The sequence below is a fragment of the Schistocerca americana genome, chromosome 2 (assembly GCF_021461395.2).
Source record: "Schistocerca americana isolate TAMUIC-IGC-003095 chromosome 2, iqSchAmer2.1, whole genome shotgun sequence".
Lineage (NCBI taxonomy): Eukaryota > Metazoa > Arthropoda > Insecta > Orthoptera > Acrididae > Schistocerca > Schistocerca americana.
Genome location: NC_060120.1, coordinates 892,058 through 907,883, shown reverse-complemented (window position 1 = coordinate 907,883; position 15,826 = coordinate 892,058). Strand labels below are relative to the sequence as shown.

At 44.6% G+C, this 15,826-nt stretch overlaps 1 protein-coding gene across 1 annotated transcript in view; it reads left to right on the top strand.

Annotated features, from left to right (window-relative positions):
• LOC124594881 (cytochrome P450 9e2-like) overlaps nucleotides 1-15,826 on the top strand; it is a 95,768-nt gene that overhangs the window by 69,986 nt on the left and 9,956 nt on the right. The window contains exon 7 of the mRNA XM_047133353.1: nucleotides 7,209-7,472. Coding sequence (XP_046989309.1) covers nucleotides 7,209-7,472 — 264 coding nt within the window. The remainder of the gene's footprint in view (nucleotides 1-7,208; nucleotides 7,473-15,826) is intronic.

Sequence of the window (15,826 nt, the reverse complement as noted above, 5' to 3'; positions counted from 1 at the left end):
TTGAAGCTTAAAGCTTTCAGTCAGTCGGAGGTGGGTATCGAACAGAAGAACAATACCGGTTTTATATAGTGTAATGAAATCCTCTAATGTAATGAAATCCTGTAATTAATTATTTTTGTGGTGAACACCTGTTGCCTTCCATATACAGATTCGAAGGTCCTGTGTTTGTGTGTCCGTGATGTTATCCTGACTCTTCGATTTGCTCTAGGGTTTCTACCAAGATAGCTATTTTTGACAGCTTCTCTCTTGCTGCCAGCATTCGTTTCCCATGGAGGATCAGTTTGTGTAGAAAATTCTGACTGCTTAGAAGTTTTAAGACCGTAGTAACTTCGTTAAGTGCTGTATCTGAGTCTTTATCTCGAAGCATCCGTGTTGGTTTGTTGTTCTCCTTGAAGTGTTGAAGTAAACGTACGTTCCCCACTTGTTTCTCTCGTTGTTGGAATCGGGTTTCAGTGCATGTTTCGGTGGGTTGGTGGTGGCGGTAGTTGAGCTCCCGACCTTGCCTTGTCGGGTATCACCGGTTTGACGATGTTAGCTGTGGGTTGAAACTCAATGCATATCTCCACATTTAACACACCTTGCAGGTAACCAGCAGTAACTGGCGCTTTCAGTCCAGGGTTGGCAGCGTTTACACTGCGAAGGTTCATTTCGTGATCGATAATCTTTCACTGGCACTTATGTCGAAAGTACATACCGTACTAAGTAAAAGGTATAAGACCTTTCTCCATGCGGTAGTGTCACAGCATGTACGGCTAGTGGGCGGAGTTTACCCGGCTTCTTGCGTTTGAACTGGTGCACATCATTAATAGTGAAACCATGCTATTGTGGAACTTCTTTTTCTGTGACTGACGGTGGTAGACCCTTAACTACCAGCTTTAGGCCCCTGATCTTGATATCTTGATACTTATGGAACGGTAATTTTTGTTCCCGGAAAAGAGAAGACACCTTCTGATAGTTTTCATATGTATCGACGTAAAATTTCATTCCATCTCCTGTATAAGCTGCTCTTAAGCTTCCACTAATTCGTGCTTTTAGTTCTCTGCATACTTTAACGATATTTTAGCAATTAAAAATTACAATGGGCGGGACTTTTAGCAGCTTCGCAGCCATCAGTAGGCGCGGTGCTTCGGCAGTTGCGGACTCCTGCGTTGGATCTTCAGTCAAAGTATCATATCTACTGGCAATTTCCAATTTTTGCTGGGTGGTTTTCTTCGAGGTTTGCACTGCCTTCCGTCGGGTAGCCTTCTACTTTGGTACAGGTTGGAAACCCTCATCATCTTGGGATTCTGTAAGGTGATCTGTTGTCTTCCTCGTGCCTTTGCCACTTGTGACTACAATGGCGGCAGATGTATCTGATGAGGTTGAAACTTCAGAAATGAATCGGGGTCTTCAAATATTTGTCGTTGAATAGACTGTATTTCCTCCAGTACTTCTTGACATTGACGTCTCTGTTCTGCATCTTTCTCCTCCTGGTGTTTCATTTTGGTGTCTGGAGTGGACCTCGCCTTTAAGCTTTGTTTGTATATTGTCACTCAGTGTTGCGTTCATCTCTGCGTCCGGGGCGCGGGCCATGTCGTTATCAGATCGGGAACCTATAAACCTGCAGTCGCTCTGACACATGCCCGCAGCTCGTTGTCTACTGGTTAGCGTTGCTGCCTCTGGATCACGGTGTCCCGGGTTCAATTCCTGGACGGGCTGTGGATTTTCTCTGCCAGGGGACTGGGTGTTTGTGTTGTCCGTATCACTTCATCGTCATCATTCGTGACAGTGGCTAGATTGGATTGTGTAAAAATTGAGCTGTGTAAAAATTGGGACTTGGTACGAGTGCCGATGGCCGCGCAGTTGAGCGCCACACAAACCAGACATGATCGCCCTCACACGTCCGCGAATGTGTTCGTGAGAAACAGGACCACTGCGTAGGTACTTCCGCGAACACGTCCGCGAGCGCACGAAAACACGATAACTGACTTACGACGTGCGCTTGGGTAAGAACACTTCGATAAACAATCGAAAACTGTGACGATGCATACAATAGTCAGAATGTTGCAAATATAGTGTTGCCCATACGAATGGGCTTACAAGTACAACTTCAACAGCACGTTGTGTAGGCAAAAACCTTACTAACGGCTGCCTTAATAGTTCTTGCACATTTGATTAATAACGTACTGCATTCTATTCTGCACTCATACACACACGTAACTGTTAGAAATGGGAAACATGCATAAACTAAAGAGTACGCTATGACGCATCATGTTAGAGAGACGAAGTTATCACCAAAGGAGGCTGCTGTCATGTGATCACAGCGTTGTGCGTACGTCGTTAATTCTGATTAAACTTATTATGCTCTCATGTTCAGAAAAAAAACAGAACACCCTGAACGACTAGAGATGGAACGTTCTTGTTCACAGGACATGTACATTAGTATGTTCTGCAGAAATGATTATCATGTCAGCCATCTTGGTTCACCAAGTGTCGTGTTGCCTAGTAGACACAGCGCCCGTCATTGGCCCTGGTAACTTGTTCCACGCGTGATGGCACGGACACGTATAAGACGCGAAGTTGTCCTGTGGTTTAGCCATTCTTGGTGCATTCGCCTAGTTCCAAAGTTCATCTGTGGTGATTGGGATTAGGCCGCAGCACTGCAGCCATCGTCTCTCCATACCCCACACATTTTCGATTTGAGACTGGTCTGGTCGTCTGGCAGATCAGGGCAAAAGGCTGACAACCTGTGACACCAAGAAGGCACTTGTTCGTGCAGCAACGTCTGGTAGTGCATTGTCTTGCTGAAAAATGGCGTCTGGGGCGTTGTGCAGAGAGGGTGTGGCTACGTGTCGCAGGATGTCCTTCACGTAGGCCACACTGGTCACAGTGCAGTGCCCTGGACCCGCACCAGCGGTGACTTGCGGCTGTACTCAATAGCACCCGTCACCATGGGGCTTGGTGTGCTGCTGTATGTCTTGCGCAAATGCTCCCCCTGTCTGCGGCGAACCAAAATGCGGCCATCACTGTCATACAAACAGAATGTGGAACCGTCCGGAAACGCTACCCGATGCCATTCCTTTTGCCAGTGACGTCGTTCCATGCACCATTGCCATCTAGCATTCGTCAAAGGGAGGCGGAGAGGTTTTGCGACGGATTGTCAGTCCTCATAGTGTAAGACGTGTTACACTGTTCCACAGTTGCGTCACAGCCGAGGACGACGCCGATCTGTCCTGCAGTGCTATTCGGATGAGGTGTCGATCCACTCGGGGGTTGGTCTGGATGGTGTGATCTGACCCATCTAGTAGGGTTCTACGGTCTTCTGGTCACCACAGGGTTATAGTCATGCGTCATACCTATCTGTGGAGTTTTAAAACTATTTACAGTACTTTTAAAATTGTTTACAATTGCGTTAAATACTAAAGTGATTTACGTTCGTTACTACTGTAGAAAAATAAGTGACATTCTGGTAATATTTTTTTCTGCAGTGGTCTCACGCGTTCGTTTTTCTAAAATGTTATATTAAAATTAATAATTTTCGTCACTAGTAAAATTTCAAAAACCGCTTCTATGCACTATTTTTCGAAAGCGAACTAGTGATATCACTTTAGAGAAAAATATTGCCAGAATGACACTGCTTTTCATACAGTAACAACGAATGTAAATAATTTGTGAAAGTCCATTACGCAAAAAGTTTAATAAGAATTGACTTGCACGTAACGCTGTGATCACATGGCAGCAGCTCCCTCTGGCGATAGCTTTATCTCTGCAAAATGACAACTCTTACCATACTCTTTGGTTGAGGCGTACTTCCCACAATATGTGACAGTTAAGCGTATGTATGAGTGCGGAAAAGTACACGGTGTGGTGTTACATGAATGTACGAGAACTGGTAAATTACCTGTTAGGATTTTTGCCTGCACGATGTATTTTAAAAGTTGTACTTGTAAGCAGATTCATATGTGGAAGACTACGTATGTTGCTCACTAACGTGTCTTACATGTTTATTGTACTTGTATTACCTATTTGTTGTAGATCTGGTGTCGTACTGCAGACATCTGGAAGTGGCTTAACCCCGAAACTGACCAGTAATATAATTTATGTGCTTGATATGTTAAGGGAATAAAACTGACAGCCTACGATGGTTTAGACGATAAACTGAACAAGAAGAAATTTTGTCATTATTTGTTCAAATTCACCTATCTTTCGGTGGAATTTATGCCATCCCCCAACTAGTTTTTTTAATTTTGCTATAATTATAATATTCTTTTCTATCACTTGAAACAATGACTACGAACATTTTTAAATGGATTTGTACATCTTTATAACGGCATTTGAGAGCTCTTAAGCGACCGAGTGCTTCAACACAACGCTTATTAATGTTGGCATTGAAACTATTCGCAAAAAAAGAAAATTGCATTGAGAGCAAGGCGTCTAGAATGTCGTATTTTAGTGTGAACACCACCAAACGGGCTGTCATGCATTGGTTCTTCATTACGTACCCTTTTTTTTTTTTTTTTTTTTTTTTTTTTTCCATACGTCTGCTTTCATTCGGCCCGCCACGATTTCCTTTCCTGTGCCAACCTCTTCATATACAGAGTAGCACTTGGAACCTACGTCCTCAGTTATTTGCTGGATGTATTCCAATCTCTGTCTTCCTCAACAGTTTTTGCTTAACAGCTCCCTCGGTACCATGGAAGTCATTACATGATGTCTTAATTGATGTCCTATCACCCTGTCCCTTCTCCTTATCAGTGTTTCCCACATATTCCTTTCCTCTCCGAGTCTGCACCGAACGTCCTGATTCCTTACCTTATAAGTCCACCTAATTTTCAACATTCGTCTGTAGCACCCAAACTCAGATACTTCGATACTGTTCTGCTGTGGTTTTCCCATAGTCCATGTTTCTCTACCATACAATGCTGTCCTCCAAACGTAGATTCCCAGAAATTTCTTCCTCAAATTAAGGCCTATTTTTGATACCAGTAGACTTCTCTTTACCAGGAATGCACTTTCTGCCAGTGCTAGTCTGCTTTTGATATCCTCCTTGCTCCGTCCGTCATTGGTTATTTTGCTGCATAGGTAGTAGAATTCCGTAACTTCATCAACTTCGAGACCATCTACCCTCATGTTAAGCTTCTAGCTATTCTTATTTCTGCTACTTCTCATTACTTTTGTCTTTCTTCGATTTACTCCTAATCAGTATTCTGTAGGGCTATTTGCTAGAGTGATTGGAGCAATTCTCTAGTGCTGCTGTAATAGCGAAAGGCCGGCCAGTGTGGTCGAGCGGTTCTAGGCGCTCCAGTCTGGAACCGCGTGACCGCTACGGTCGCAGGTTCGAATCCTGCCTCGGGCATGGATGTGGGTGACGTCCTTAGGTTAGTTAGGTTTAAGTAGTTCTAGGGGACTGATGACCTCAGATGTTAAGTCCCATAGAGCTCAGTGCTTTTTTTTTTTTTTTGTAATAGCGAAAATATCCTCCCTACATCCGGCGGTTTTTGACGGAAGAGGGTAAAGCTACTGTCTTGTGGTTGATCAGTGGCAACTACCTCTCCCGTGCTTCACAGCCAGAGGAAAGAGTCTGGGTTTTGCCACTATTTTTTGAACTTTGCACCAGCAGGAAGAGGCAGACAGAGTGCACTCCTGTTCTGTGCACCCGTATCTTGGATTGTGATGTCATAATTAGGCTGCATCAGTATTCCAAAGATGATATGCAAATTGAACTTATATAAATAATTAATGTATTATTATAATGTCCTCTACAATAAAATGTAATTAGCATTTTAATTTACAGCCAAAATTCAATGAACCGCGATAATCTGAATTTCCCGCCATTTTTGCTGTGTGGGAGGAGGGGAGGTCATTTCCCAGAGGAGTGATGGTGGGGAAGGTAACTTGTGCCGGCTGGGGAAAATCCATAACGTCATGAGAGGACTAACTGATCAAGTAGTTAATTTACATATTTTCAATGAGATAAAAAGTGGCACAGAAACACCTTTACCCTAGTACTGGAATACAGTAAAGTGAATAAAATCTTCTCGGCTTCCGAGTCGAGCAAGATTCTCGAGCTTTCGATGGTCATCCCCGCCGCCAACGCCAGGAGTAAAACCATTGGCTGCAGGGGTTGGGCCACTATCTTTGATACCCACATTCCGGGGTCGCATAGTTTTCTGTTTATGTAGCCACGATTGCAGCCTCTGTAACCAGTCAGAGAAGGCCGAAACGAGGCGCGCACGACGCAGAATGCTTGACGCTTGTAGGGAGGTGGGCGCTGCAGTCTCAGACGTGGCGCCAGGCTCCCGCTCCACGGCTCCACCTGGCGTCACCCTGCCCCGTGGCGTGCCGGAGCTGGGGTGAGCGACCTGCCCGACCAGCTTCCAGGCAGGCGTCTTTCCAGCTCTCTCTCACTAGTGCCAGAGGACGCTGTCGTGGCTGTAGAAGTGGAGGAACAGTGCCAGCCTCGGCAGTCAGCGGTCTTACTCCTGAAGACGGTGGCAGAAATTTCCATCAAAAACTCGAGCACTTTATTCAAACTGATGCGGCTTCAAAGTCGACAAAATTTCATTGAGTCATGCCGGTACGAAACACTCTGAGGACAATAAAGTACTACAGACTCCTACATATAGTTCTCAAGGGATCTCGGGTACAAGATTAAACTAATTACGACATGCACTGGAGCAGTGACCCTTTTATTGTCCTTGTGCTCCATTTCCGAATGTGTTGTTGTGGTGGTCTTCAGTCCTGAGACTGGTTTGATGCAGCTCTCCATGCTACCCTATCCTGTGCAAGTTTCTTCATCTCCCAGTACCTACTGCAACCTACATCCTTCTGCATCTGCTTAGTGTATTCATCTCTTGGTCTCCCTCTGCGATTTTTACCCTCCACGCTGCCCTCCAATGCTAAATTTGTGATCCCTTGATGCCTCAGAACATGTCCTACCAACCGGTCCCTTCTTCTAGTCAAGTTGTGCCACAAACTCCTCTTCTCCCCAATTCTATTCAATACCTCCTCATTAGTTAATGTAACTGGAAGAAAACCCAGTGTATGGTACCATGGAAAGTATCCCGTGCCATACGCCTCACAGTGGTTTATAAAAAATTGATGTAGAGTAGATGCATTCGATTCGCCGTGGCGCCAGAACCACCCTCCATCCAACCCACCAGCTGTCTTCAGTTCGGCTGCTCACGGGCGCGTACTTTCACTGGTGCCGCTTCTGCCTGTGTTCACAGAGACGCTCCGCATGTACACGCCGCTGGCCTCCCTGGACCGCACGTGCGTGCGCTCCTACAGGCTGCCGGCCACAGAGAGCTGCCCGGGCCTCGAGCTGCGACCCGGGGACGGCGTCTGGATGCCGGTGCTCGGCATCCACTACGACCCCGACTACTTCCCAGACCCGGAACGTTTCGACCCGGAGCGCTTCAGTCCGGAGAGGAAGCACCTCATCAAGCCGTTCACCTACTTCCCCTTCGGGTCTGGACCTCGCATTTGCATTGGTAAGCATCGTCGTAACGTCTCACATCTTTTAAAACTTCGAAAGTATAGCTACCCAAACTGAAGAACGTATTTCTAATACTATATTGTTTCGTGTTAATACGATGTATTTAAGAAATTCTTTCACAGATATACTAAACGTACTGTTTGTGAAAACGCAACATCAGCAGAATACATGTGACTGAAATGAACGGTTCACCACACATTAGTCAGAGGAAAATTCAGACATGATTAGAATTCTCGAAGTGTATTTGTTCTCTCAAAGATCAGTATGGTGTAAGGCCTCTGCTTATTACAGTCAGAACCTCTAAGAGCTGTGGCGAGGAATCCATAGGACTCCCATGCGCAGCGGCCATTGGATACACAAATGGAAGAATGCAGTGGTCAGTCGTGAATAACCTGAATTTATTGCCGATCGATCTCGACTGTAGAATAGCCATCTTCAGTGCTAGAGGAACAACAAGAAGTAAGATACAAGCATACACAGGGCAGCGTAACGCAGTAAAAATACCAGCGACGAAAATATGTCCGTACGTCACTAAACGTGGTCACGTCAAACTTGTGCTTCAACACAACAACTCACATATTTAACACATAGTCACACACATAAGCATACTGACAAAAAGAAGCAGAGTATCTTACAGAATACCAGCATGAATTGAAGTTATTGTTTACAGGCTATTGAAAAACCACAGATTTGGTCACCTCGATGAAGAGGCCTCTCTATGAGGGCACATAGTCGAGCTAAAGTTTATTTTTGTAAAGGTATCAAGACAGGTACATCTCATTAGTTCCAAATTGGTACACATAGATGTAGCACATATTGCTAATATTAGAAGCTACCAAATACTTTATGAAAAGTAAATTAACAGTGTTAACACGAATTCCCCCCCCCCCCCCCCCCAATTCCCCCATGACCTTGCCGTTGGTGGGGAGGCTTGCGTGCCTCACCGATACAGATAGCCGTACCGTAGGTGCAACCACAACGGTGGGGTATCTGTTGAGAGGCCAGACAAACGTGTGGTTCCTGAAGAGGGGCAGCAGCCTTTTCAGTAGTTGCAGGGGCAACAGTCTGGACGATTACCTCATCTGGCCCTGTAACACTAGCCGAAACGGCCTTGCTGTGCTGGTACTGCGAACGGCTGAAAGCAAGGGGAAATAACAGCCCTAATTTTTCCCGAGGGCATGCAGCTTTACTGTATGCCTAAATGATAATGGCGTTCTCTTGGGTAAAATATTCCGGAGGTAAAATAGTCCCCCATTCGGATCTCCGGGCGGGGACTACTGAAGATGGCACAAATACACTCCTGGAAATTGAAATAAGAACACCGTGAATTCATTGTCCCAGGAAGGGGAAACTTTATTGACACATTCCTGGGGTCAGATACATCACATGATCACACTGACAGAACCACAGGCACATAGACACAGGCAACAGAGCATGCACAATGTCGGCACTAGTACAGAGTATATCCATCTTTCGCAGCAATGCAGGCTGCTATTCTCCCATGGAGACGATCGTAGAGATGCTGGATGTAGTCCTGTGGAACGGCTTGCCATGCCATTTCCACCTGGCGCCTCAGTTGGACCAGCGTTCGTGCTGGACGTGCAGACCGCGTGAGACGACGCTTCATCCAGTCCCAAACATGCTCAATGGGGGACAGATCCGGAGATCTTGCTAGCCAGGGCGCCAAACACGCATACGACCATCATTGGCACCAAGGCAGAAGCGACTCTCATCGCTGAAGACGACACGTCTCCATTCGTCCCTCCATTCACGCCTGTCGCGACACCACTGGAGGCGGGCTGCACGATGTTGGGGCGTGAGCGGAAGACGGCCTAACGGTGTGCGGGACCGTAGCCCAGCTTCATGGAGACGGTTGCGAATGGTCCTCGCCGATACCCCAGGAGCAACAGTGTCCCTAATTTGCTGGGAAGTGGCGGTGCGGTCCCCTACGGCACTGCGTAGGATCCTACGGTCTTGGCGTGCATCCGTGCGTCGCTGCGGTCCGGTACCAGGTCGACGGGCACGTGCACCTTCCGCCGACCACTGGCGACAACATCGATGTACTGTGGAGACCTCACGCCCCACGTGTTGAGCAATTCGGCGGTACGTCCACCCGACCTCCCGCATGCCCACTATACGCCCTCGCTCAAAGTCCGTCAACTGCACATACGGTTCACGTCCACGCTGTCGCGGCATGCTACCAGTGTTAAAGACTGCGATGGAGCTCCGTATGCCACGGCAAACTGGCTGACACTGACGGCGGCGGTGCACAAATACTGCGCAGCTAGCGCCATTCGACGGCCAACACCGCGGTTCCTGGTGTGTCCGCTGTGCCGTGAGTGTGATCATTGCTTGTACAGCCCTCTCGCAGTGTCCGAAGCAAGTATGGTGGGTCTGACACACCGGTGTCAATGTGTTCTTTTTTCCATTTCCAGGAGTGTAGTTCAAATGTCTCTGAGCACTTTGGCACTTAATATTTGAGGTCATCAGTCCCCTAGAACTTAGAACTACTTAAACCTAACTAACCTAAGGACATCTCACACATCCATGCCCGAGGCAGGATTCGAACCTGCAACCGTAGCGGTCGCGCGGTTCCAGACTGAAGCGCCTAGAACCGCTCGGCCACAGAGGTCGGTGTTCAATAAGTCACGGCTGCAAAATACTAACGCGAATTCTTTACAGACGAATGGAAAAACTAGTAGAAGCCGACCTCGCGGAAGATCAGTTAGGATTCCGTAGAAATATCGGAGCACGTGAAGCAATACTGACTCTACGACTTATCTTAGAAGCTAGATTAAGGAAAGGCAAACCTACGTTTCTAGCATTTGTAGACTTATAGAAAGCTTTTGACAATGTTGACTGGAATACTCTCTTTCAAATTCTGAACGTGGCAGAGGTGAAATACAGTGAGCGAAAGGCTATTTACAATTTGTACAGAAACCAGATGGCAGTTATAAGAATCGAGGGACATGAAAGGGAAGCAGTGGTTGGGAAGGGAGTGAGACAGGGTTGTAGCCTCTCCCCGATGTTATTCAATCTCTATATCGAGCAAGCAGTGTAGGAACAAAAGAAAAATTCGGAGTAGGTATTAAAGTCCATGGAGAAGAAATAAAAACGTTGAGGTTCGCCGCTGACATTGTAATTCAGTCAGAGACAGCAAAGGACTTGGAAGACCAGTTGAACGGAATGAATAGTGTCTTGAAAGGAGGATATATGATGAACATCAACAAAAGCAAAACGAGGATAATGGAATGTAGTCGTGTTGACTCGGGTGATGCTGAGGGAATTAGATTAGGAAATGAGGCACTTAAAGTAGTAAAGGAGTTTTTCTATTTCGGGAGCAAAATAACTGATGTGTTCGAAGTAGAGAGGATATAAAATGTAGACTGGCAATGGCAAGGAAAGCGTTTCTGAAGAAGAGAAATTTGTTAACATCGAGTACAGATTTAAGTGTCAGGAAGTCGTTTCTGAAAGTATTTGTATGGAATGTAGCCATGTACGGAAGTGAAACATGGATGATAAATAGTTTGGACAAGAAGAGAATAAAAGCTTTCGAAATGTGGTGCTACAAAAGAATGCTGAAGATTAGATGGGTAGATCACATAACTAATGAGGAAGTATTGAATAGGATTGGGGAGAAGAGAAGTTTGTGGCTCAACTTGACTAGAAGAAGGGATCGGTCGGTAGGACATGTTCTGAGGCATAAAGGGATCACCAATTTAGTATTGGTGGGCAGCGGGGGGCGGGGGGGGGGGGGGGTAAAAATCATAGGGGGAGACCAAGAGATGAATACACTAAGCAGATGTAGAGGGATGAAGATTGCAGTAGGTACTGGGAGATGAAGAAGCTTGCACAGGATAGAGTAGCATGGAGAGCAGCATCAAACCAGTCTCAGGACTGAAGACCACAACAACACGAATTCAGTACATCGAAAAACCGGTTATAAACATGTAGATAGTGCCATCTATGAATGGCGAGAGGATACAATGCATACAACGGCATAATTTTTTTAAAATGATAGGTCATAAGAAAATTATTGGGATAACAACTTTATTTAAAACATAAAACCGTGACACAGAAAAGGAAATGGATGCGAGAAACACGACCATCTATAGAGGAGTTAAGAAGACGACTATATGTGATATATCTGGCATTAACCTCGTGGTAGTTAAAAATGTCCTCTTGTCTAAAAACCGTCTGTTAGATAGGGTCAGGTGTCACAGCCTATAATGTGTGCGATATTTGAGCAGATTTGCACCTACTTTATAATACAGGTCTTTACATGTTAGTTTGAATGCATTTCTTATAGGCTCTAGATTATCATGTATTCCTTTTTAAATTTATGTCAAGATGGGGTAGGAAACATTTACGCTTTTAAGTGCTTATTGGAAAGTCTTACATTTAGCTTTGTAAAAATGTTATTTGAGAGTTTGTCATTTTTGATGCTGCTTGTTTGCCAGTGTCATCTCTTAGTTTTTGTAAGTTCAGGCTAACTTATAAACGTTTTCTTGAGTCCTCTGTAAATGACCACGTTTTATGTTTTACACAAAACTGTCGTTTTATTAAATTTCATTGTATTTCATTGTATTTGTACAACATTGCGTCCATGGTTTTCTAAATTTTATGTTTTTGTATGCAAATGTATGCTCTCGCCATCCACAGATGACACTTCCTACACTTTTTTAACTGGTTTTAGAATGTGTTGACATAGTTATGTTTATATTTGTATTTAGATTGTTCATTTAATTTTTATAAATTATTTGGTAGCTTCTGTTATTAACACTTATGTTATGTCTATATGTATGCCACTCACCTATCTTGATGTTTTTACAAAAATATTATTTAGCTTGACTATTTACCCACGTAGATGGTGCTCTTGGTCAATTTGGCAATACCATTGGTGCTACAATAGTCTGTGAACAACAACTTCAATTATAAATTCATATTCTGTAAAATGTGCTGCTTCTTTTTCTCAGTATGCTTATACACGTGACTAAGCATTCGAATCTGAAAGATATACGTGCTTGAGCACAAGTTTGATGTGACCATACTGAGTGATGAGTGGCACACACTTTTCCCCTTAGTATTTTTACTGCATTACACTATCTTGTAAAATCTTGTATCTTATTTGTTTCTGTTACCTCTAGCACCGATTATGGCTTTTCTATAGTCGTAATCGATCTGCAATAAATTCAGATCATTCGCCACTGATTGCTGTATTCTTCCATCTGGATATCCTTCTCCACATGGCTGTTAAGTACGTCAGTGAAGAATCAGCAGTGTTGACTGGAGGACCACGGAGAGCAAGTGGCCCTACAATCTTGATTTACCCTACAGTCTTGATCCAAATATGTTCAAAAGGCGGCGTGTCAGTCGAATGTGGAGGGCACTGAGGAAGTGGTACAACTCGTTCTTCGAAAGAAGTCTTGCTGGTCGTTCTCGTCAAGTGGCTGTCGTACTGCTGATAGCAGCTGTGTAGAGTTGCACGAGGGAGGAGATAGTTTGCAGTCACATATGGTGTGCACGTAAGAAGGCGGGTGGTGGGTCGATGTGCAGTAGGAATATATCGTATGATTCTCCAGCCAGTAGCGGCATTTAAATGTGTCTGTCAGTCGTGTGTGCTTTGGGGTGAGCATGCTACATTTGGCATAGGTTTTCGTATTAGTTTTCTTATGATGAGTGTTCTTTATGGATGGCATAAAACAAACATGCTAAATATTGCATTTTTATTTCTTTGATGTGGAAAAAGATGTCAAAAATGTGTAAGATTATTTCGGTTTATCAGAAATAAGAGGATCCACAAACGAATCTTGTTTTACACCATTCTTTCAAATTCTGAGTGAGTATTGCTACGTGATTGACACGGAGCCGAAACACTTTGCATTATGTCATTTTGATAAGATAAAAACCATGAATCTGCTGTGCCTAATATCCTATAAACCGAATATCTTAACTTTTACCTAAGCGTATCATGGATCACACTAACAAAAGCCTTAGTCAAGTCATAAAATACTCCCAACGGTAATCATTCCCGATTTACTGATTATAGTGTATCAGTGATCAGGAAATCCCAGGATCATGTAAATGACATGGAAGGACTAGACACCGTTAACTATCATCATTAATCCTTTTGGCAACAGACATTAACACTGTTGTCCAAAATAAAAGCAACGAACGAACATTTTGCAACGTTGCTTTTATTTGCCACAAAGCAGTACAAACAGATGATAGTCAAGTAGAAAAAATTTAAAGAATACAAAACGTGAACAACTGCAACGTACATAACGGTAGACTAAAATGTTCTTCATGTTTCCAACTTTGCGCACACATTCTGACAACTGGCTAATGGGCTCACTTTTTGCAGCAATACAGGCCTGACAACGATGGGACATGTGAACAATATCACCAGTCCCATGTTGAGGCAATAACTCCCATTCTTCCTGCAGCGCTGCTCGCAAATCTTGGACGGTGGTTGGTGAATGCTAACGTGATGCAACCCGTCTCCCTAGTGCATCCCAGGCAGGTTCAGATTGAAATTGGTATCAGCAGTTAAACCTTCTCGATTCACCCAGGCAATTTCATGAAGAGGTATTTGAGTAGTCGAGTGGTCCCTGCCCACACCATTAGGGATACTCCTCGATATCAGACTCTTTCCAGAGTGTTTGGGTTCGGAAATCCTGTTCAACTTTCCCTCCAGATGTGAATCCGTCGAGAATCACTCTCCAGACCAAATCGGGACTCATCTGTGAAAAGAACATTGGCTCACTGTTTGACCGTGCAAGTAGCATGTCGACGACTCCACTCTGTAGGTTCCCTTCTCTGAAGAAGCGTCAGAGGTACATATACGGCAGGTCTCCGACAACACAGGCCACTCTCTAGAAGCCTTCTGCACACCATCTGTCTCGACACAACACGTCCTGTGGATGCCTCGAGGTCAGATGCCAGGTGCTGTGTAGTGCTGAGGCGGTACCGTCCTGCCCTTACGACCAAATAATGGTCCTCTCTTTCGTATGTCACATATGGTCCGCCCCACCCTGGTCTTCGGGATACAGTTCAGCCTCTATAAACTGTCGCCAATAGGAGAAGCAACAAAACGACTCACATTAAACCATCGGGCCACACCAGTCTTCGACTGTACTGCTCCCATTCTTCCTACGGCCCTCCACCGCAGGGAGTGTTGTAGGCGTCACCTCTGTGCCGTACTGCACCGTCTATGACTGTGCACACAGCGACAGTGGATGTGGGACTAGCTGGCAAACTGTGTCCCCTCTGACAGATGCCCTGTCGTCATCGATGGCGTGGTTGTTCGGTGACCGGAATGCCGTCTGCCGTGCAGAACACCGTCGTACGGACTTCTGTTGACGACAGGACGGGCAAAAATCGGTTTGTTAATTTAAGTTTGGATACTAGTGTATTTTTCAAATTAACAACAGGTCCTCTTTAAAAAAAACAGGTAAGGAAATCAAAAGTTAATTTGCCTTGTTAAATTTACACACTTGAAAGCGTTAAAAATGGTGAATAATACAATTGCCCTTTTGATGTCTTTTAACAAAATGCAGGTAGAATAAGACTAACAACATTGACCTATGAAACGTTTAAATTAAAAGAAAATTAAATAAACCAGCAAACAATTAAAACCGAGCTCTAGATAAATTTTTGCAAGCGATCTCAAAACGAAGACGTTAGGCAGTCCTCCAAAAGACAGATATTAACTAGTTAACAAGACGTAACAGATCGCCTTTACGCCTTATCCAAAGCGTTTACAGCAAATAATTTAAAACAAAATTTAAAATAAGGCTACAATATGTGTTAAACACAACAATTAACTTAAAGTGAAAATTCCCTCTGCGAAGCCAGTTACTCAGAGAATGGACTTTTGGCAGAAAGCAAAATTTCATTTACGGTGCAAGTCAGATAAACATAAGGTACTCAACTTCAGCGCACACAGTCACGGGACGCGACCGCGAACAAGTAGCAAGCCAGGCTGGGAAGTGCTCGAGAGCCGTCCACGCGGCTGCAGGCATCCCAGGTCCAAGCACCAAGAAGCCGCACACATGGAATGCTCTCCTCAGAACTTAGTTAGTACTGTCAACAAACAAAGAACACAAATGTCTCACAGAATCATACTACACTACTGGCCAATATATTGCTACACCAAGAAGAAATGCAGATGATAAACGGGTATTCATTGGACAAATATATTACAGTAGAACTGACATGTGATTACATTTTCACGCAATTTGGGTGCATAGACCCTCAAAAATTATTACCCAGAACAACCACCTCTGCCCATAATAACGGCCTTGATACGCCTGAGCATTGAGTCAAACAGAGCTTGGAAGGCGTGTA